General features: G+C 35.8%; 1 protein-coding gene across 1 annotated transcript; it reads left to right on the top strand.

Moving 5' to 3' along the window:
- The first annotated feature begins 9 nt into the window (after positions 1 to 9).
- LOC128188257 (protein ELYS-like) lies at positions 10 to 23,466 on the top strand. The gene is made up of 39 exons (XM_052859208.1): positions 10 to 126; positions 440 to 588; positions 5,622 to 5,878; positions 6,148 to 6,277; positions 6,752 to 6,892; positions 7,585 to 7,647; positions 7,745 to 7,853; positions 7,959 to 8,078; positions 8,368 to 8,452; positions 8,566 to 8,731; positions 8,850 to 8,979; positions 9,087 to 9,177; positions 9,274 to 9,367; positions 9,483 to 9,544; positions 9,947 to 10,072; positions 10,357 to 10,447; positions 10,539 to 10,628; positions 10,748 to 10,888; positions 11,495 to 11,599; positions 11,705 to 11,801; positions 12,101 to 12,221; positions 12,322 to 12,435; positions 13,746 to 13,847; positions 13,990 to 14,180; positions 14,281 to 14,375; positions 14,530 to 14,711; positions 14,838 to 14,985; positions 15,087 to 15,222; positions 16,853 to 16,921; positions 17,026 to 17,118; positions 17,211 to 17,395; positions 17,637 to 17,991; positions 18,076 to 18,188; positions 18,277 to 20,138; positions 21,079 to 21,793; positions 21,976 to 22,017; positions 22,135 to 22,197; positions 22,295 to 22,697; positions 22,951 to 23,466. The coding sequence occupies exons 2-39, from the start codon at positions 477 to 479 to the stop codon at positions 23,114 to 23,116; spliced, it is 7,365 nt and encodes a 2,454-aa protein (XP_052715168.1). The 5' UTR covers positions 10 to 126; positions 440 to 476; the 3' UTR covers positions 23,117 to 23,466.
- The last annotated feature ends 363 nt before the right edge of the window (positions 23,467 to 23,829 follow it).

Genomic DNA, 23,829 nt, shown 5'->3' on the forward strand with positions numbered 1-23,829 from the left:
CAAACGTCCAATCAGAATTGTGTTTACATTTCAAGGTAATGGTGGAGTAGAACCGACGATTTTCAGATGAAAATGAAAAGAGCAAACCCTTTTCCCGAATGACAGATTGTCAGCTTTTTTGTCGTGGTATGCACAATTTTAAGATTAGAATACTTAAGATTAAGGTGATATTTGTTAATTATTGAACATTATTTATGTAAACTCTTAATGCACGTGTGTTTTTAAAGATGGCGGTTAACAGCAGATTTGTATAAAACAAGTAATCTATGATTACAGTATCTGTCTTGTTTACAAAATATAAAACTGCATTAAGATGTCAGATATTGTTTTTGCAAACATTTTACATGAACTAACATGTATTACCTGCATTTATTCTAAAGAACAGGTGAAGTTATTTTCTTTTCCCGAATTTCCTCTACATTTAGTTTATCATTTTTAGGCATTAAGTTCCATTGAAGGCTTCGACATTTATAATCATGAGACCGGGAACAACTCCACACACAGTTTCCCCCCTTAAACCATTCACTGGAACCACGACTTCAGCAACATATAATCAAAATGATGTTGCTACTGCTGGGGTTTCTAAAGGTAAAATTAATTTCTCATAGTCTGTCTCAGGTAAGAAAGAATAATCTTACCGTGACCAGGCTACCCTCAGGTCACTGTAAGAATTTGTCCAAAATCCTTGCAATATAGCAGCCACAAAGCGCCTGCCATTTTTTTTAGAAATCCCACTCAGAATGTCTCGGAATAAATGTCTCTTAAATTGTCAAGAAAATGGCAACTGAAAACAGCGTATTTTCAAACATGATGTTAAAAGTGGCAGTGATTTTGCTGCAAAACAGTTAATGTGCCACAGTGGTAAAATGGGATTACAAAAGAGCAACATTGTAGGTATTTGAGACTAATCATATGAAAATTAAGGCGATATACAACGTACACAATATTTTTTTTTCATTTGCAGCAAAGCAAGTATAGGTAAAAAATTCTATCATTAAACCGGGTCTGTAGGACATCTGTCATTTTAATGATAGAACATTCTGTCTAGTCCCAAGTAATTGTTCCCCTCCCTTTTTAGCTCACCGAGACGAAGTCAGGGGGAGCTTATGCTATACCCTCGGCGTCGGCGTCGGCGTCCGGACCTGGTTAAAGTTTTTGTTGCAGGTCCTGTATCTAAGCTATTACTTGTCCTATCTTCACCAAACTTGCATGGATGATGCATCTGGACCTACTTATGGACTTGAAAGACTTGGATGCTGAATCTGAGTCCTAAATTTCAGATGCTGGAGGAGGTTAAGGTTGTTGGACCAGGTTAAAGTTTTTGTTGCAGGTGCCCTTTGATAGCAATATCTAAGTTACTGCAGGTCCGTACTTCACCAAACTTGCATGGATGGTGTGTCTTATGATACTGATGCACCAGACAGGCTTGAGTGCTGAATCTGTGCTATAGGTTTCGGATGCTGGAGGAGGTTAAGGTTTTTGGAGCAGGTTAAAGTTTTTGTTGCAGGTGCCCTTTGATAGCATTATCTAAGTTACTGCTGGTCAGTACTTCACCAAACTTGCATTGATGGTGTGTCTCATGATACTGATGCACCAGGCGGGCTAGGATGCTGAATCTGAGCTATAGGTTACAGATGCTGAAGGAGGTTAAGGTTTTTAGAGCTGGTTAAAGTTTTTGTTGCAGGTGCCCTCTGATGGTTATATCTTAGTTACTACTTGTCCTAACTTCACCAGACTTCCATGGATGGTGCGTCTTATGAAACTGATGCACCAGACAGGTTTGAATGCTGAGTCTGAGCCATAGGTTTCAGATGCTGGAGGAGGTTAAGGTTTTTAGAGCTGGTTAAAGTTTTTGAAACAGGTGCCCTCTGATGATTATATCTTAGTTATTACTTGTCCTAACTACACCAGACTTCCATGGATGGTGCGTCTTATGATACTGATGCACCTGACGGGCTTGAATGCTGAGTCTGAGCCATAGGTTTCAGATGCTGGATATGGTTAAGTTTTTTGGAACAGGTCACATGTTTAATAGATAATAGTACTATTTCAAACTTGCATAGTTGATTAAACTGTAATATGAATGAATCACAGAGGAAGCTTCAGATGCAGAGCTTGATCTCCATTATCAAGGATGCTAAAAAATATATCTTAGTTATTACAGGTCCTAACTTCACCAAACTTGAATGGATGGTGTGTCTTATGATACAGATGCACCTGACAGGCATGGATGTTGAATCTGTGCCATAGGTTGCGGATGCTGGAGCAGGTTAAGGTTTTAATTGCTAGTGCCCTCTGATGATGATATCTTAGTTATTACTGGTCTGAACTTCACCAAACATGCATGGAGATGCGTCTTATGTATACTGATGCACCTGACAAGCTTGAATGCTGAATCTGAGCCATAGGTTTCGGATGCTGGATGAGGTTTAGTTTTTTTGGAACAGGTCACATGTTTTATAGATGATAGCTTGCATAGTTGATTTAACTATATTATAAATGAAACGCAGAGGTTGCTTCAGATGCAGAGCCTGATCTCCATTATCAAGGATGCTAAAGAAATCTCCTACCTCACTCAAACCTGCTCGATAGATAGATGTGTTTGTTGAGAAATGATATAACATGATTCCTATGATATAGTTTTGTATGGTATGAAACAATATTGTTTAATATGATACAATATAATATCATATGTAATATTATAAAAAGTTATATGATACAATATAATATTGTATCAATTTTTTTTTATATTTTATGATATTGTAACATGATATTGTTATGTATAGTATTGTATATTATGATACAATATTGTATAATATTATATTCTATTATTAATTTATTATTTTATCACATGATACTATTACATAAGATATTGCAAAATATAATATTGTATCCTATGATACAATATTGTATATTCTATAATATTGTATCATACGATATTGTATTATATGATATTAGTTTCTATAATATAGAATTATATCACATGAAATTGTATAATATGATACTGTAATACTATATAATATCGTATCATACGATATTGTATAATATGACATTGGTTTATAATATGATATATTATCACATTACATGAAATTGTATTGTATGATATTGTAAAATATATTATTGTATCATATGATACAATATGTATTATATAATGTTGTATTATATATTTTACTTTATCACATAATATTGTATCATTTGATATGATACAATTTTGTATCAAATTATATTGTATCATATGATACAATATCATATTATTTTTCAAAAATGATACAGCATCATACAATATCATACTATATTATACAATATAATATCATATGTTTCAATGTTATGATGTATTATGTTATATGATATTGTAATATAATACTATATTGTTTTATATATTATGATATTGTATTATGTGATCAAATACAATAACGTATAACACAATACAATGTCATATCATACGTTACAATATCATATCTCATCATTGTTTATTATGGTATTTTATTGTATTATATGATATATGTTGTAAATATGATAGTATGCAATATTTAATTTTATATTATTGTATTGATTAACATATGAACATATGATTATCATACAATTTTTTAACAGATGATATACGATATTGTGTCAAAACAGAATCCATGAATATCCAAGATCATAAAGTATGATTTTCATTAATATGATAAAGGTGGTCTCATAAAGGTGAAGTCTCATAAAGGTGAAGTCTCATAAAGGTGAAGTCTCATAAGGGTGATGTCTGGTCTCGGTGAGCTTTGTAATCTGTGATTACCTATGTTTTACAAATTTTAATGAGAATACATATACCCGTCAATGAAGTACAATTGAAATTGATTCAATGGGGGAAAAACCAAGATTTTTTCATTTACACTTCATTTATTTTTACCTAAATTAACATGAACATGTAAGACTATACACAATATCCCCATAACTTTTTATTTTTGGTTGTGTATTGAAACCTGAAGGTGTAGAGGGGGCATATTTCAAAATAGACAATCTGGACTCTTTTCATTCTAGAGGATGAACATGGTGCGGGCACAGTGGTATTTATGATTATATAAATATTTAGCAAAAACTTTGGATAGAGTATATAATCACTTAATAGGATGAATGAGCTGAATTTTCTATGGATGAAAGTACAATGAAATTTTAAGGAAGATAATTTGCTCTGGCATAAAATTTGAAAAATAGTTATGATTATTATCCGGTAGATACAGGGACGTATATATAGTATATATGTCCTACGTTGATTTGAGTGCACTTTTTATACAGGTTGAGACCAATTGCCTAAATGGGATATAATAGCTTGTATGTGATATATACTCCAAGTGGGATATAAATTTACTGTGAAAAACAATGGAAAAAAAATAACGGAATATTTGTCATAAATCTGCATAAATATACATGAAATAAAACAACTTTTGGTGAGAAAGTTTTTCTTTAAAGCTATACATGGGGTATTTTTAGTGAATAACATTAATAAGATCTGATTATTTGCTTCATAAATACTTTATTTAAAGAGAAGGCTTTTAAATTACGCTGTATATTAAGTCAATTGCATGACAAAGATACAAGAAATGAAAAAAAGATATTTTATTTTTTTTACGTGCTGGTAAAAAATTTAAAAGATATGAATGACCCTGCCTTAAAAGGGTCACCACGTGACATCCACCTCCTGTTATCAACAATAATGGTGATGACAAAAAAGAGGGTAGACCATTAAGTTTGACAGATTTGGCAAGGAAAGAAAAAAAAAACCAGACTGACAAAGATAGGAACAAGGGAAGGTCGTTAACGGAGACTGTAGATTAATGGAATAAGAATTAAAGCCGATTTAAATTTAAGTTTCCATCATGAAGTTGTAAGGGTTTTGCTATATATATAGTCAGGTTCATGCTCCATGTGTTCCATGCCTTTACTCTATAAGTTATAAACCACAAGTGGATTTTCATTTAGAAGAATTTTCGAATAAAGAAGAAATAAATACTCAGAACATGCATTCCTTAGGGAGAAGGGAATTTACTTCGTTTATGGTGTTGATGATGCTCAAATCATGTTTCATCTTTATTACATATAATTAACAGTTGATATTGTTCTACATTAATGAATTTTGGAATAATAATGCTTCGGGTATCATCTGATATAAGAGTTATCTAATTTAAGACATATGGATAATGTGATTCTAATTTGTAAACAAACTGTTCTTCCATCATGTTTTCAATGCTGGGTTTTCCAGCACTCATGCACACTGGTGTTATAAATGGTGGATCACATCAATATTCATTAGACATGTAGGGATCAATCTCCCAAAAATAGAGTTACAGAAAAATTGTTTACCAGAAGTTGTTTCATTTAATGTATTCTAATGCGGGTTCAGAATATTTTTAAAAATATCTATTTTTGCACTGCAATTTTATATCCTGTGTGGGATATTATATTTCATTTGGGCGATTGGTCACATTTTGTTTAATAATAATTTATACAACGTATTTCTTTTGGAAATCCTAAGAACATTAAACATTTTTCATTTTTACGCATAGGAATTATGATTTATGAAATAAAAGTTTTGATAAGGGTCATGTTAAACCATGATTTGTATTTGAATTTGTATTTTTAAGATGGAGCAGTGTGTTGGCTTGTCAGAGAAGCAGTTTTAGAGGTTATGGATACCAGAACAAGCCAGTGTGTGGCATCATGGAAATTTGGAGAAATCATTTGTGATTCAAATGCATATATTACATGCGTAAAGGAGTATCAATATGGAAGCAATCGACGACTATTGGTTGGAGTTTGCTATTCATCATCAAGCGGACTTCTATGCGTTCTTGATCTCCATTTATCAAAAATCACCAAGACTATAGAAATTCCACAAAAGGTATTTAATGAAAATAACAGTCTCTCACAATTACTCAAACACATTATCTTATCTGTCTTTAATAATTGAGTGAATTAACGCCAAAATCTTGCGTAATAATCTGCATATACGTGTCACATGTAGTGATTCTTTTACATGGTAAGCAATCTCAAGTTATCTAGAATATTGAAGGGAAAGCAAACTAAGATATAAGAATTAAAATGAATTATTTCAGTAAAAGACAGCTTGAGCCAAAAGGGATGCTTCATGCCAATTATTTTTTCTTGTAGATTTCCTCTGTGGACCCAATTACAAACACTGGAGGAGACGATGTTCCTGTCTGGGCTCTGTCTGCACATCTACGTCATTTCTACGGCATAGTCGCTGTGGGCACAAATGGTGGCATTGTGTATCTTATAGGTAACAAGTCAAGTATTTAAATGCAGTACGGTAAAGCCTAGTGTATAACACACTTTTTTTTCAGCCAAAATTGGATCAAAAGTGGGGAGTGCATATTATATATAGGAACAAAATTTTACTCCATTTTTCAGAGCATTTTTCTGGATACAGTGAAAGTATGACTGCTGCTATCACACGTTATGCAAGTTGTATTGGTGTAGACTAATTTATTTTGTCAGAGATACCATATTCTTTATTTTATTTCCATGTGCCCTAATCCACAGAATATAATACACACTTTTTTTTACATGTTGCACTTTGAAAATGATTACCATTATGAGTATGTTTCAATGTGGTAGACATTCAAGGTATTGGAACAATGTGTGAATCTTTACAGATTAAGTAGGAAGGACTATGCTAAAAGCTGTATGCTTCATTAGATTTCACCGATGGTAATTCAATACTGGAACATAATGATTAAATACTTTTTGACAGACATGTGCCTAGATGATGAGATAGAGACAGATGAGATCAAACCAAACAAGCTCCAGTTGTTATCTCCACGGTCCCGGGACACGGAGCACAGGAGGGTACAGGCCATGTCCAGGTCCCAGCACCTCGCCATGGTCCTAGACGGTCAGTCCTGCTGCTTTCTCATCAACCATCATTTATCAGTTCTAAAAACCATGCAAATTTAAGCAAATGTACTCAATAAAGAAAAAAAAATTACAGTTAATTGCAAGTGATACACGGAAGCAATGTCACATGACTAGAGACATCCTATAGTATGCCTCTGAAAATGATTGTGTGCACATGTATAATGACTGTTGTACAGTAACAAAATTTAGATATTCAAAATATCACAGAAACTTTCATATGAACCCTAAATTTAAACAAAAAATATCAATTGTCCAAAAAAAAAAAATCTCCTCTATATAAAAGGAAAAAGAATAAAACAGAAGGTGTTGGAACTGCCTAATGAATCTATATTTCTTGTAAAAGCTTGTGAAGGTCAGCCTCTTGAACAAATTGATTTTGAAAAAAATGCTATTAGTTTTGCTCGAAATGAAACAGAAATATTATGGATCAATATATGAATTACAAATAAAATGAAATAATACTTGCTGATGTAGATTTCATGAGAATGCATCAGTTATAGTACTTAATATGTAGTACATTTCATCAAATGGTTATATTATTATTACGCGCAGTGATTTCGCCCTGGCTGGGGCGCTGTTACGTCAAACATCAAAAAATTTTCTGGGGAAACACTGATCTTAAATGTGATTACAAACCACGTTCATTGATTTTTTTTCTCGTTTTTGCAGAGGAAGCACAAGGAAATGGCTACAAGTACAGAAAATGTGATGGAACTGTTGTGAAGACATTTGGTACAGGTTTCAATTCATCAACTTTTTAAGTTATATGCAACATGTTAACTGGTTTGTAAGTCTTATCTTCACTTACAAGAATTTGTTCTTGTTGTAGACGCTGTTCATGTCAGTTGTTTGCAGTATATTCAACAAATTGGCAGCCTCTTTGTGGGCTTTAGTTTTGGCTGTTACCAAATATGGAGACTTCATGCACCAGTTCTAGAGTAATTACTTTTTTCCATTAGTTCATAGCTGATTCTTTTCTATTTCTCTACTATTTTCTGGATTTATACATGTACTATGATGGAGTGATCATTACTTTTGAATAGATACAGCAGTAGATTGGATGGAGAAATGATTCCCATCACCCACATTGCATATCAGGAGCCAGAAAATGATCCCAAGAACTTCAGCTATATTTGGATAACTAGAAGCACTGGCGACCATCAGTAATTTTTTTTTATTTTTTAAGGATAGTTATATTTCCCCCTATTTTCCCTCCCCACCATTTCCCTTGATAAAAGTGTTGTTTTGCACATGTAGGTCTAAAACATTTCTAGTTTGGATCTTACATGTAGTTTGTGTATTATGTATCTTTTTGACACTCATTTTCTAGCTCTTCAAAAATGCATATTTGCATCTACAGTTTTGTTATTTAAGTAAACTAATTTTAACAATGTGGTTGTGTTCAGTATCTGTCTCCATGACCAATCACCCTATTTTCTTTTTGTGTTTTAGAGATGACAGTTTGTCCATTATTTCTCTGTACCAGTTAGCTTACAACAAGAAGACTATGTACAGCAACTATGGAGCCTTTTATGAGGTGAAATTAATCTTTGATTTTAAAACAACAAGTACCTATCCATGAATTCTTCATGATATTTGAATCTGATAAAAATATAGGTATTATACTCATGAAATTTTGCAAATTTGTAGGATCTGACTTCAGTAAGCCTGAGATTTGACCTTGAATTGGTGGCATCACCTTTGAACCCAAGTCTAAAGCCAACTGTCTCTAGTCGTATAATCTCCTGTTACACCCTCCAAGATCCTTGCTACAAGCCTCCTGCGAAACTGGATGAAGAGGAATCATTCGAAGAAAGTAAGATTATGAAATGAGAACTACATATACATGAACTTTCAAGTGTAGCAAAGCATTTCAAACAAGTTTATCACACATGATGAATTTTGAAGTAAATTTCTTGAACTTTCCATTGCAGTGTTACACGGTCCAGACTTGAGTTTATGTGTGTTTGTTTGGGAATGCTCGGATGGATCTAAACAGACTTCTCACATGGGGATATTTGACATGAATAGATGGTACCATGCTCAGATGCCTACCACTGTCAGGTAAACTCTGAACAGGATGGGATCTAAAATTAGCTTATTTAAGAATTACAATACTAATGTCCTGAATTTTTAGTACAGTTTAATGCATTTTTGATTTATTTTTGCAGGGCTTCTACTGGACCCATGGACACTTGTTCCTACTTTTCCTTCCTTAGTTTGGATGAGATAGCAGAGCACTCGGACCAAGGATCAGTTCTGGTCAGTACATCCCATCTACCTCTGTGTCTTTGCCATTAACAAAGTTTGATTTGGTTCAGTCGTGCTATAAATATTTCATGTTTGTTTTTTTTTCAGACTGTGTATATGTCTGTCGATAAGCTGAATAGGTTCACAAACACATCTCTCATGCCACCAGAGCAACACTTCTATCCTGCTGCGCTGGCATTTAGTAAGTCAACAGTTTTATTTAACCAAGAACTTTTTGATCTTCTTTTATTACACAAATAAAAAGAATAATTATATTGTTGAAAATGAGTTTGATTATTGTTGATGTTCTGCTGTAGACACCTTGTGTGTGGTTGATGAGGGAGTCCTGAGAGCTCAGTATCTAGGCACCCAGAGACAGGTCAGTGGTCTCAAGATGAGAAATTTCAAATCCTAAGGATGATCATTAATTTTATAACAATGATAATCTATTACAAAAATTAATAAATTATTAAAAATAATCAATCTCTTATCAAAGAAATGGATTATAATTGTACTGTAAAAGTGGTAATTTAAGCATGGTGGAAATTTACATTTAATTTAGTTACGTGGTAAGCTTAAAACCGCGTAAAATACCCCCGTGCGTATGGTAGAAAAAGCAAAACTTACGTGTGGTAAATTATGCATCCGCCTATTTGATACCCACACGTATTGTTTGACTACAGAAAAAGCGTAATTTACCACCGATGTAAATAACCACTTCTACAGAATTCATCTCTTTAGAGTATGCTTTATGGTTATTGGTTTGGGACAAATTCTGTAGGTTATGGCTACTATGCAAAAGATGGGGCCCTCTGTGCTGCTGAATCCTAAGGAACTGTACAATCTGTGTATTGTGATCGGACTATTACCCAGGCCACTAGACACAGCAGCCAGTAACCCTTCCCCTGTAAGTCATCTATTTAATATGTGGTTTTCATTGCAATATATGTGTAAAATTGAAAAAAAAATTATCATGGTTATAGGAATTTCTTAAATCTGATTCATGGTCTATTATATTTTGACATGATCACAATGTCACATTTTCACAAAAGTAAGAAGTGAGATTGAGATCAAAAGTCTGAATTGTATGGCTCCAGAGCCATTAATGTGAAATTAAGAACTTTAACCAATTTTGATTAAATGGAGTAACTTTTGTTTGTCAAGTATTTCTCTAATGACATTGTGTTTTAGGCACAAATGAAGGAGTCTCTGTTGACAATGGCCCTCAATTACCACATGCTGTCATTCATCATCAAGTGTGTCCAGGAATGGGCTCTAGGGGGTGTGTACTTAACTGATTTCTTTCACTTCTGAAATACTTGTTCTGTCATTATAAACATGAATTATAAAGCTGGTTCTCTCTATCTCTACAGAATTTGTTCACGTTGGCTGTTCACTCAAGTTCCTGTTGGATTGGGTTTGGAGTCGAGTCGCTGAGATCAAGAATAACATTGACAACTCCTGTAGGTGGTTCAGTTTTACTACGGGCTTTCTATGTCTGGAAACTCTGCAAGCTTTTGAAAAAGTTTGCCTTTGAACTGATTGAATTCAACTGTCTGAGAAATGAATTCTTGTTTGATAGGTGTGACTTTGTATGACTGGTCAGGAATTCCCCTGGACAGACGGGCTTTGCAGACCCTCTACCAGTCCAACCAAAGACTTGGAAGCATCTTGGCTATTATCAAGGCACTGATCAGTCAGTCAGCACCCACAACTGAAGAGGGTAGGCTTCTACAAGAGAAATCATTAGTCTTATGATTCGACTAAACATAATTCCATAGTTCTGTAGTTTTTCTAAATCTTGTTTATGTACATGTACAGTCAAAACTGTTTTAAGAGGACACCTTGGAGAAACTTTGAAAGTGGCCACTTAAGACAAGTGGCCTCTTATTCCAGTTTGCCTCCCAAAAGTCATTTGATCATTATACATGTAGTAACAAAATTCATCCATAGTTTATTCTATGACTCATAATAATGATTTTCCCAACAACTTTTTCAAGAAGACTCTATATAGAAAATACAGAAAAACGTGCGCTAGTTTTCGACTGATTTACCTTATTTATTTATTTTTTCTGCGCAGTAAATATACAATTCTTTCAATGGGTGGCCCTGTAGCTCTCCGGTCTGTCAATATTTTTTTTCCCGGAGAGCTACAGTTCTGCAGCTAATATAAGAGTATTTAATTCATGATGGATATTCAAGGTTAGAAAAAATCGGTCCTAATATGGGTCGGATAGCTTAAACTTAATGAAATCTTTGTTAAAGCAGAAAAAACAGTTTTGAATGTATTCAGAAAGCTAAAAGTTAAGTGTTTAATCATTTTTTTCAGGTCTAGGTGACCTACAGGATAAATTGTCTGTGGTGACCTACATACAGCAACATCTACAGATGGTCATCTGGTTTCATAAGATGGGCTTCCTTCCAGAGGGAGATGGTCAGTGCTTTTTAGAGGAATTTAATTTTGTAGAATTTACCTTCCCTTTTGTCATTTTTCAACTGAATCGTTGGTATAATAGTAGCCCTGTTGTATTACATATAGAATTAGAGGAGGAAGATGAGAAGCAGTACAAGTATCCAGCAGAAATGCTGATCCAGTCCTACTCTCAGAAAAGACAGGAAATACAGAAACTGGACAGGTGGGTGGTCTTAGAACTCACCAACAAAACTTTAAGCCGATGAAATCTGGTACAGAGCTCCCTTCCATACCATCATACTGACCAAGTTGTAAACATTCTAACATCTTTACATATCTCTGTATAAATTCAGTGGTTAAATACAAATATCATGCTAATTAAGTGATTTTCTTTATGATGTTCTTTTTCTAAACTTAATGCAAATAGCAACCTGTCATTCAAATCTTTTTGAACATATGTACATGTGCATACCAGTACATGTATGTTTTGTCCATTTTTGCATGTTTTGGTATTTTCCACAGCTCTGTCAACTCCACAGACATTCTGATGATAGATGGAATGGTAGAGGTGATGGGACAGAAGGTTGGCGACCTCTGGCACGCCGAGGGAGGGAGTGGCCTGTACCCGCCCTGTAGCCTACACGTAAGTGATAGAAGACCATGAAGCATCAGTTGTAAATTATACATCTTTTCATATGCAATAATCATAAAATCATATCCAATCCCCATTAAATTTCCTGAAGGCTTTACTGAGCATATATCTGTTGGATGACATTTCCCTAATTGACAAGCACTCTGTGGTCCTGTACGCTCTTCTAGACATGGTGTCCCTCGCAGATCCAAGTACCCATGATAAGGTAAGACGTTTGCATGTACGAGACATTGCCTTAACTTAATGCATGTAGTATAAGTCATCTATGTTCTGTCCTGTTTGCCTGTCATTCTTGGCATTTTGTTCAGTTTCAAAGAATCTACTGTAGATTCCTTATTTTGCGCGAGTACTTAATTCCGCGATTCAACGATTTACCATCAAATCGCGAGAACATAAAATCGCGAATGCCGAAATTTTATCTTAGTTTCATGATGTTTACATGTGTCCCAAAATTAAAAGCGAGATTTTAAAATTCGCGAGACAGGCTTCTCGCGATTTTACGCGGATATTAATTCCTCGCGTTTAATTAGGAATTTACAGTATCCCAGCTATTCTCAGTTACACGAACTTTATAAAGCTAAGAGACATGTATAGGTGAGAATATTTCCTAATAAAAATAACTTGTTAGTTATCACCTGTTTGGTACATAAACAAAGTGTATTAACAAAAGGTGAGTCTGTAAATTGACTTGTGCTTAATGACTGGGCGATAATTATTGGGTGTGATTATACCGTAATTTGACAAATACAAATACACACAAGTCTTTTTTTCTAGAAAATTCAATTTCTTTGGGTGTATACTATACATCCCAATGGGATTTTGACACTTTTTTAAAACAGGTAAAACGTTGGCTATTGTAGTTCAGTAAACGCTTCTTTGGTTTATTTACCGCAATGTTATACAATTGAAAATATTGTTAGGGGATATTTAGCAATGAATGTACTTGACCAAACTGTGACTATTATGATAGAATATGCAGTAGAGTACAGGGTTTAACATAGCAGTGAAAATCAGATCTTTAAAATTTTTGAGTAATGTTAGGGTTGGCATCATAATGAGAGCAACTATAGTGATGACTTTCACTTGACACTCGAAAGTAGAAATACTGTATAACAGGACAAATATTTACGTAGAAATATAAAGAGAACAATCTTTAAAAATCTTCTTCTAACAATACCATTTGCTTTGAAAATTTGTGAGGGACCCAATTGTATAAAGGAAACCATTTTCATTATTCCAAAAAACAAATGTTATCATATATGGTTTTACTTATATAGAAGCATTTGGACTTATTGCTGATTCTTTAAAATGTCTGTCAGTCTGTCATAGCACTGTCAGTCATATTGCATTCAGTGATGATCTTGTAAGAATCTTGTATGTTTGAGGTCAAGATCACCCAGAATGTTTGCCTTTTCATATCTTTCACTTGTCTCCAGTAATGTTGTTCTTTGTGGGTATTATATTGACTATTTTACATGACAATGTTTTCAGATGGTTTTTTTCTCCATATTTTAGTTGGTTTTAAAAGTTCAGAAATTTTCCAAAAAATTTGGAATTCCATACACAGTGGTCAAACAGGTGCAGGGGTTTTGGCTTATGGATCATAAAGATTTTGAGGTAATACAATAAATACATACAACTTTTGAAAGTTTGGTCTCAATTCTTTAAATCAAATCCATGCTTACTTGTCTGTCAATCATAAACAACTAATGGAACTGCCAGTAAATTAATTAGTTTGAATGTTTTTTCATTACAATAGGAATCAATGTCTCAGATCTTGGATCCTTTTGTGATCTTAGATTTTGGAAGATGGCAGCATCAGCGCATTGTTAAATCCTTATTGTATCAGGGAGAGAGTAAGATGGCTGTGCGCTATCTCAGCATTGTACAGCCCGCTCTGTCCACCCCTGAGGAAGTCAAGCTGAAGCTAACAGTGCTCCTGGCAAATGGGTTAGTTTGTTTACATTATTATTTTTAGTAAGGCTTTAGATATGAGATAGATATTAAACAGTGAACTTTCCTTAATCAACATATATATTGTTTTATAAAGGATGACAGCTGAAGCATTGGAATACCAGAGATCCTGTCAAGACCAAACAAATGCCCAAGATCTACTACAGCACATTTTTGAGGCTTGTAAACAGAGTAAGTATTGAGTCAGAGTGGATGTGATGTACATGCACTCGTATATTGTCAAAATTGTGAAAGACTCAAGGAACAAATTCAATATTGAGATACTGTAGGATCTTTGGTGTTGATTTAGTACAAGTTAAGTGTTTTTTATGCTGTTTCTGTACAGCACGGACGGTGGACCAGCTGCTCCAGCTGCCGATGACGGGTGGAGAGGAGGAGACCCTGGTACAGTTCCTGACCAGCAGCACTGACCAGTACTGTCAGGAGGTGCTCATCCTCCACTACCTCCAGAGAGCCTGCTACGTGGAGGCCATCAGGCTCAATGAGAAACTCAAGCAAACTGTCATGGTGAGCTCCTATATATACTGCCTACATAAACACAAGTAAAGTAATTCCTTAGTTAACTTGTGTAGAAAAAATGGTGCTGTACATCTAGAAGATGGCCAAAAGAATAGGATTTAAAGAATTTTGTAGACTGATGCAAGTGCCAAGGCCAGAGAAAGAGCAACTGCAAGGAACGCTATTGTGGATGGCTTCATGTCGGTTTTAACAAATGTTCAGAAGAAACTGGTCTGGGAAAGTTATCACTGTCAAAAAAAGCCATCCGTATTCAGGAAGGAAGGTGTGCAATTTATTTAAAAATCAGAGCACTTCTTCTAAATCTGTCTTTTAAATGGCTTTTGAATACTTGAGCAGTGATTAATGACTACATTGTGTACACAGTGAAGAGGCCCCAGCCACTGTCCACAAAGGTCACAACCCGAAACTACAACATGCAGTCCCGCTCCTCTCTGTACGCTGATGTAATGAATCACGTGGAAGAAATGGAGGTAGAGGAGAATCTGGACACCCCTGATGGGTATGTATTCACATGCTTTGTACAGGTATATGTACCTGTAGATGTTTAGCTTTAAAAGATGGAAATTGCTTTGTTCATTATCCCATCGCCAACTTGTCGCTTAGGGGATAAAGCATCACTGCTGTGCGTGTTTGTATATGTGTGTTTGTCCATTGCAGCCTTTTAAGCAAAATTAAATGAAAATCCTCGCATGCATGTTTATCAAACTTTATAAGCATGGTTAAAGGACAAACCCTATTCATTTTCAAGTAATTCTGTTAAATATTTATTAAATTATTGTAAAATTACAACACTTAAATAGACTTGACAATAGAAATTTCCGGTTTGCAAAAGGAAATATTTTAAATCAACAACTTGATACTTTGTTGGATTAAGGCTCTGAAAGGGTAAGAAACAAATGCTCTTTAGAGATTGGGAGTTAGAAGGATGTCCTAAGTGAAAAATCGAGGCTGGCAGAAGATTAAGTTCTATATTTCCCAAATTACATGTACTAAGAGAAGAACAGGTTTATAATTCAGATGCAACTTTGACTAATATTGTCAACATTGTTAACGGGGAATTCATTTCATGTTAATCAATGTAGATACATTACTCTATTCAAAAAAAAAAATGGGGTTGAAATTACGACATGTTAACTCGAATTTTCCCATAGACTGATAGAGCAGAGTACAAATCACTAGATCTTTAGTGTGTCTTATTCATTTTGAAACTTAAATTTGCGTACACTAATTGTCTGAATGCATAATGATTGTTACTGAATAAAAAGAATAAAACTATAATACTAAAGTTTAAAACATTTGTGTTTTGTTTTCGCTGATAATCGGAGGAATTGTACAATTATGTAAATGTACCAGTCCCACATGGATACATACTAGAGCATGCATAGGAATAGAAATTAACGAAATATTTTAATTCAAAGTGGTTGAAAAAAGATAAATATCTGGTCTCTTCTATTACATGTATATTCCTAAATAATGCATTCCCCCCCCCCTTTCAAATGTTTTATTTTGCGAGGGGATTCTCTGCTTTGGGATGCTCTTGTTATCCCCTTGCGCAAATTGTTGCAAAGGGAATATAGCATCGATGCTGGGCGTGTGTGTATATGTATGTGTATCTTCTTCAGCTTGGAAGCAAGATTTAAAGAAAACCCTTGCACGGATATTTATCAAACTTCATACACTTATTTGGCATGGTAAAAGGAGAAACCCTATTAATTTTCAAATCAGTTAAATACTCTTTAATATATCGTTAAAATAACACAATTTTTAACAGAAATTTTATGTATGACTTGACAATAACTACTTCGCTTCACTACTGTGAAAGTAAGCAGTTCAAATCAACAACTTGATATTATTTTTTTTATATAGATCTTGTACAGGTAAAAAAAAAAACCTTTTGTAGTAATGGAGGGTTAGTACAATTTGGTCTCCTCAATTACATGTACATAACTGTATATTTCTAAATAATGAATCCCCAACACAATGATTCATGTCGCGAGGGGATGCTCCGCTTAGCGGTACCCTTGTTAAGTATGAATTTCTGCAATCCTCTATCTAGTCTGAATTTGAAACACTTAATAGGAAGTACATTTTTTGTATAGTAAGGTATGGTCATTTGCTATGTGTTTTAGGACTCCTGAGATTATCTCCAGAAAGGCTTTCCTTGGAACTCTTGTGACACCAAAAATTAATGACACACTGTAAGTTGCCATTATACATGTACATGTATGTCTATCGGCTTGTTTGTTATCAAATTGCAGTACTTTATCTTTACATGTCTTAAAATAGGTATGTTTTATTTCAGAAACACACAGCCTGTTGTATACCCTGATATCAATGCACCTACGTGGCAGAATACTAGTCTTGGTTTAAATGCAAGCTCTTTGACTCCAATCAGGTAAGGAAGACAAAGAAAAACTTTATATGATTTTGAAATGCTTATTGTGATATTCTGTATTTACTTTGGGTTTTCCCTCTAACATTTTTCAGGTCAAAATTAAAGGTTCAAGGTGCCTCTGCATTACGACTGTTGCAAACTCCCAAAGTAGAGCGAAAAACTCCACGTAAATCCACTCGCTCAGTATCTACAGCTCCCACCCCTCAGTCCATCCTAAAGGTCCGGAACCTTATTAACAGTGCCACCAAGTTTGACTCCCCAGATACCAGCAGCAAAGGTATGCATAGCAACCACAGCTGTTGTCCCTTTTAATGGAACTTTTCTATTGAGAAATTTCTTAAAATACGAAATAGGGTTGATCAGAAGTATGTTATTTCAAGAAAATTTTTAAAACAATACTGTTTTCAATGTACAACTTCTTTGTTTACTCCAGTCTTCTGGGAAAACAAATACTGTAATTATTGCAATAGTTTATTTTTTTAAAATACATGTACTTGTATATTTACAATGTTTTTTAGACATTTCTATCAATGAGCCTTGTTCAGATCTAAAGCTGAGCTTCAGTCAAGAATCCATGGCTGGCTCTCTTTCCGTTGGTAAGCCAGCCTCTACTAAAGTCACTCATCTAGCAAATGCCAACTCTGGTCAAGGGACTCCAAAGAAGCTTAGGTTTGCCATGGAGGATGATGAGGATTTAGAGCCAGTGAAAACACAGAGAGAACCTCTTGTTTTATCTGCCAAGAAGTTACGGTTTCCAGACAGAGATTCCAAAGCAGGCCCCTCCAAGACTCTAGGGTCACCTACCAGTCCCAAGTCAGCCATGGCCAGAACTCCTATCAGACCTGTAAAAGACCGCAGCCCCACCCCTGAGAGGTAGGGATCATTTATGATTTTTACGTTGACAAAATCCTCAGTTAAGTTACCATGTCAAAAAAAAATTATTTTTTGGTTTTGCAGCATTTCCATGTCTCCTAAGAACCGATCCAAACTTGACAAATTGAATCGTTCTCCAAGAGCAAGTATATCAGAGGAAGAAGAAAATGTCAAGAATAAGCCACAAGAAGACATTGGTATGCTACTATTGAAAACCTGTGTGAAAGTACAGTGTTTATGATACAAAGTTTTCTATTCATAAATATTTCAAATATTGAATTACAGAAATGGAAGATGGGTCATTTTTCTCCCCATCTGTGCCATACCCTGGAGAAATCAGTGCAATTAATCCAATGACAAAAGAGCCAGAAGTTGCTTCAAACCCAAAAGAGATGTCTCCTACTTTAGTGTTGACAAATTTCCCGAAAGGAAGATTCACTCAGCTGAAGAATTCCCCACACAAGGCTAGTCCTAACAAGATTAGTGTCAGCTCCCTCTGTAGATCCCCGACTGTCAAGCTATCTCAAGAGAGAACAGCTCTGTTCAGTGATAAAGAGATGGTCAAGGCTTCAGAAGAGGAGGTCAGTACTACCACAGGGGTCAAAGAGCCGATTGAAATAGATCTAACCATGGATGGAGACACAGAGGAAGAACAGGCTCCCATTCAGTCTGGTCAAGGAGTGGATGAATCGGTCGATCAAGTCAAGGACAGGACTCTGGTATCAGCAGCCGACAGTTCTGTTGACAACATTCAGACCTATGCTTTTGCTCCACCAGCTAGTACTAGTGACATGCCTTTGATGGAGAAAAGGTCCTTCCAGCGAATACGTTCGAAGCATCAGTTCACATTTTCACCACCAGTGCAGGTGAAATCATCTGGACAAAGAGATGAGGGTAGTAGTCTTGACATCAGTAAGACAGCTGAAGCAGATAGCACATCAGAAATGAAAACTGACAATAATGAAGTGTTTTCATCCTTGAATGGAAAGTTAGACAGTTCTTCAGATGAAGGTATAAAAGATAAAAAGTCTAGATGGCACAGAGGAAACTTAAGGTCCCAGAAATTCAAATTTTCTCCACCCTCAACAAAAAAATCTAGTGGTAAAGTTGCATCTTCTGAAGGAGCAGATGGGTCTTTCCTAGACACTTCAGGTAAAGGACGAACCACAAGGACTCGTTCTCAACAGGCAAAAGAATCGGCCAAATCTGAAAGATCTCAGAAAACAACAAAATCATCAAAGAAATCAGCCTCTGAGGTGGAGTCCTCTACAGAAGGTTCTGAGGATGTGCAGATGGAGAGTTCTGATGTTCCAGATTCTGAGGCAAAATCTGGACATGAAGACAATAACGAACTGGAGCAGAGCAAATCTAGAAGGGGGAGAAGTAGAAGACAAAAAGTGGTCAATGACATAGAGAGTTCAGATATGGAATCTAGGGCTTTAAGTGTATCCCCATCCTCAAGGAAAATATATGAAAAAAAAACAAAATCACCTTCTGTACGGAAAAAGAACAGAAAAGGATCAAAATCTCCCAGTGCATCTCCACCTAGTGCATCTCCATTGACAAACAGAACATCAAAGAAAGGATCAAAATCACCTAGTGTGTCTCCTTCAGCCAGAAGAACTTCAAAGAAAGAATCAAAATCCCCTAGTGCATCTCCATTGACAAAAAGAACATCAAGAAAAGGATCAAAATCCCCTAGTGCATCTCCATTGACAAAAAGAACATCAAGAAAAGGATCAAAATCACCTAGTGCATCTCCTTCACAAAGATCTAGCACTTCCAGATCAAGTTCCCGATCAAAGTCACAAGAAAAAATTGAAAATACTAAAAAGTCAACCAGAAAAATAAATGAATCCATATCAGGAGAAGCAATGTCTTTGGAGAACAAACCAAGTCAACATTCCGCCAGGAGGGGAAGTTCCAGGTCGAAGTCTCCTGCTAAGGCAGAGGTACAACCAACACCAACTAGGCATTCTGCAAGACTAAGGAGCAAGAAATCTCTCTCACCCTCAACAACTGATATATCAGCGTCAACTAACAAGTCTACAAGGGTCCGTGAAGCAGGTTCATCATCCAGAGAGAGAAGCAAATCTCCAGCAAAATCAAGTCCTGTTCATGAAATAAACACTAGATCCCACTCAAATGTAAGTTCATAATCATGTGGTTCTGGTTTGAATGCCTTTGGTAATACAGGTAAATATTTCAAAATATATCAGCGGTCACAGTCATTTCTCCATATAAATGATTTTATTACATACTTAGTAATAAATACAGGTTTTTTGCATATGTGATACAGATGACTTCCCAAAACTCATATCCGCCTCCGGGGTTGATACAGGTTATCGGCCCTAGGGCTGATACGGATCTGTATCACACCCCTTGCAGAACTCGTCTGCCTTTTTTTGGTTTTGGCATTTGTGCATGTTTACAGATGAAAAATAAAACTTTTTTTATATACAGTGGACATTTTTAAATGCAGTTGAAAACTTCAGTTTTGGGGAAGTTAATTTTAAAAGAGGAGGAAATTCCGGTTCCGTAGCTACATGTTTGGTAAAGATCTCATATTTTATTTAATACATGTACAGACTACTTTCAAATAATATTGAAAATCAATTTGTTCAAGTTGATGCCTTTTTATAATTTTAATACTAAGTATGTAATAAGTATAATAATAAATATCCTTTTTCCATATCACAGCCTGTATCATCCCTCGACCAATATCATTCCTTGGGCCTTTGGCCCGTGGGCTGAAATTGGAGTCTCGGTCTGATACTGGCTGTGATATGGAAAAGGGTATGTATTATTCTCTATGTAAAAAACTCCTGATATCTCGAATATGGTAATCTCGAATACCCCGTTTATATTGAAGTATTTTGAAGGGCAGAAACCCTATTTTTACGTGGTTTATTTTAAGTGGAGACATTTTTCTGGTCAGCTGAGCATAATTGGTGTCAATACTTCACACAAGTTGTTTTGTGTATAAAATGCATGCCCTTCTATTTATTATGTGAAGCATTGTCAAGTAATGGGAAAGTGTTGGGTATGTGAGCTTGCTCACTTTCACACTAGTTTGATAAATTTCAGGTTGAAGAGTCAGAGAGAGAAATCACTCCAACACCAAGGACTAGAGGTAGAAGAAAACAGTTGAAAAGTGAGTCATCAGAAATAGAAGTTCCAGTACTGAGTACTCCAAGTAGAAAAACCAGAAAGAAAGAAAGTGAGGGGCAGCAGGATGAAGTACTAAGAACACCCAGCAGAAGGGGAAGGAAGCAGCAGACATCAGAATCAGAGTCTGTTGTAAAGACACCCACTCCTAGCAGAAAAGGGAGGAAGGTACAGGCAAAGATAGTGGAGCATAAAAAAGATTCAGAAAGTGAAGCAAAGGTCTCTGAAGAGGAAAAGAAGGGGGAGAAAGATGAAGGGTCAGAAATCGAGACAAAAGAAGCTGTAGCCACTCCCAGTCGGCGAGGCAGGAAGAAACAGGAAGTCACTGACAATACAATTGAAGAGTCAATAATTAATCCAGTCTCCACACCTAGTCGACGAAGCAGGAGGAAGGCTGTGGAAAAAGACATCATAGAGCAGGTGGCAACTCCTAGTACACCCACCAGAAGGGGAAGAAAAAGGCCGACCAAGAAGGAGGCTCAGCCAGAGGAGGAGGATATAGTGCAGGAAGATACAAGTGAAAGCAAGGTGGAGGAAGATAGAGGAGTAGAGGAGACTGGTGGAAGCCAGGTGGAGGAGGAGATGGAGAGTCAATCCGTGGAGGCTGAAGAGGAACATGGGGAGAAACTAGATGGTAGGTTTTCTCACTTGTAATGAATAGAGAAGATTTGCAGAGGATATTTATCACTGGTTATTAAAAGAATTCAGGATAAAATCTGATATTGTTAGCAGGAAAAGTTGAAAAATATTTTAAAGAAAATTTATTCATATTAATAGTACATGTATTTACAACTCACTGAATTGTGTATTATTTAGGTGATATGGATGACAACCAGGCAGCTGAAGAGGAGAATGAAAGTAAGAACACATATATTTCTCAAGCAAGGCTTATCTTTATACTCATACACTTGTAGGTTTTGATATTTGCTTTAAATGAGTCCCACCTACTGTTATTTATAAATTGTTTGATTCCAGATAACAGTGCAGCCTCTTTATCCTTTACATTTGCTAACCCTGTTGATGTTGATCTTGATGAAGGTGAAGCTTTTGTGGTCTCAATATAGAACTTTTATGTTACATTATATTTGTTTACCACATTTTGATAACATTTTTCAAGAGTTAATGTCTTTTGTAGATTCGAAAAAAGAGCTTGAAAGTAGTTTTGAAAAGGCCAATAACTTTTACTTTTCTCCACCCCTCACAAGAGGACTAAGTAAACGGCTGAGTATTGATCCAGACGGTACAACTAGTATATCAAGCCGACTGAGCCTAGAACCAGATAACCTCAGTCGACCATCCCAAAGAAGGCTCAGCCAACAGGGGCCTGAGGTCGAGCCTCCAATACTTCTACCCACAGATAATGTAACCCCAAGACCCCCTATTCATGAAAATCAACCTATACCCAGGAGAATGTCTCTACGCGGTTCAAGAAGCCAGACCCCAGAGGTTCAAGAAAAACCAAAAGTGCCTCGACGAGGGGCATCTGAGCCCCCCGACAACCCAACTGTAGCTAAAGTCAGAAAGAGGGGAAGGAAAAAGTAAATACGTTCTTTCAGGGTCAAGTTTATTATTAGAGAAAAAATAAATGTTACTGTTAAGAAATTCCATTTTAAATAAATTGTTTTGTAATAACCATCAGAAAGGGAAACGAGATTCTTCATACCGTAATTTTATTTCATTCTGGGTTACTTACCCGTGTCATCTAACTTATAGGATTTACCAAATTGGAACAGTGTTTGAACTGAGTCCAAGGTGATGAAAGTTTTAATCTGTCCTTTAAATGTTTGATAGGAGGGACCCTTCGCCTGTTGATGATGTCAGTCTGATTCCACCAATCCCCGAAAATGAGGCAGTAGAGACCCGCAGCCTCAGGTCAAAACGGGGCGCCTCAGAGGAGTCTAATTCATCCCAGTCCACTACCCGCCGGGGGCGCAGGAAGGCCTACAAACTCTGGTAGTACTGCAGGAGGAATATAAAACTCGGAATCTGGATCAAATACCAAAAATGTCAGCACTTAAGAATTTGCTGCCAGAACCTTTTTTTAATCAGAATTTTGGTGAATGGTTTAAATTCAGTTCTATGCTGTGTACATTATATGACCAAGCAGCACTGATGGACAATGCATAATTGGGGAAAAGTCCAAAATACATCTAATAGAATTTCTTTACATTTTGATGCAATGCTTGAAAGTGATATGTTCAATTTGTGTGGGAGAGAACTTTATAATGAAATATTTTTGCAGAGCAAAATATGAAGAGTTGTAAATTGATATTTGTTGTATTTCAAATAAAGATATTGTAATATTGATTGGTATTTTTTTAATTGTAGTTGTTCAATTACAGATTTACCATTTATTATGCGCCACCCCCCCCCCCCCCCCCTTCAAAGAAGGGAGGGCATATTGCTTTGCTGCTGTCCATCTCTCTGTCGGTCGGTCGGTCCACCAATAGTTTCCGTTAATTTTTTTCACGAAGGTTGCACGTATTAAGATGAAATTTGGTATACAGATTTATTCTAATAAAGTTTGATATTGGGTGTGTTCGAGCAATTTTTGACAGCTATTCTCCTTGGACTTAGTAAAATTCCACTTATTTGTAGTTTCAAGATAGGAAGTTGTTCTTTTGCAGATCAATTGTACATATATCAGAGGTGTGCATATTGCTAGGATTT

This window comes from Crassostrea angulata, chromosome 6 (genome assembly GCF_025612915.1).
Source record: "Crassostrea angulata isolate pt1a10 chromosome 6, ASM2561291v2, whole genome shotgun sequence".
NCBI lineage: Eukaryota > Metazoa > Mollusca > Bivalvia > Ostreida > Ostreidae > Magallana > Magallana angulata.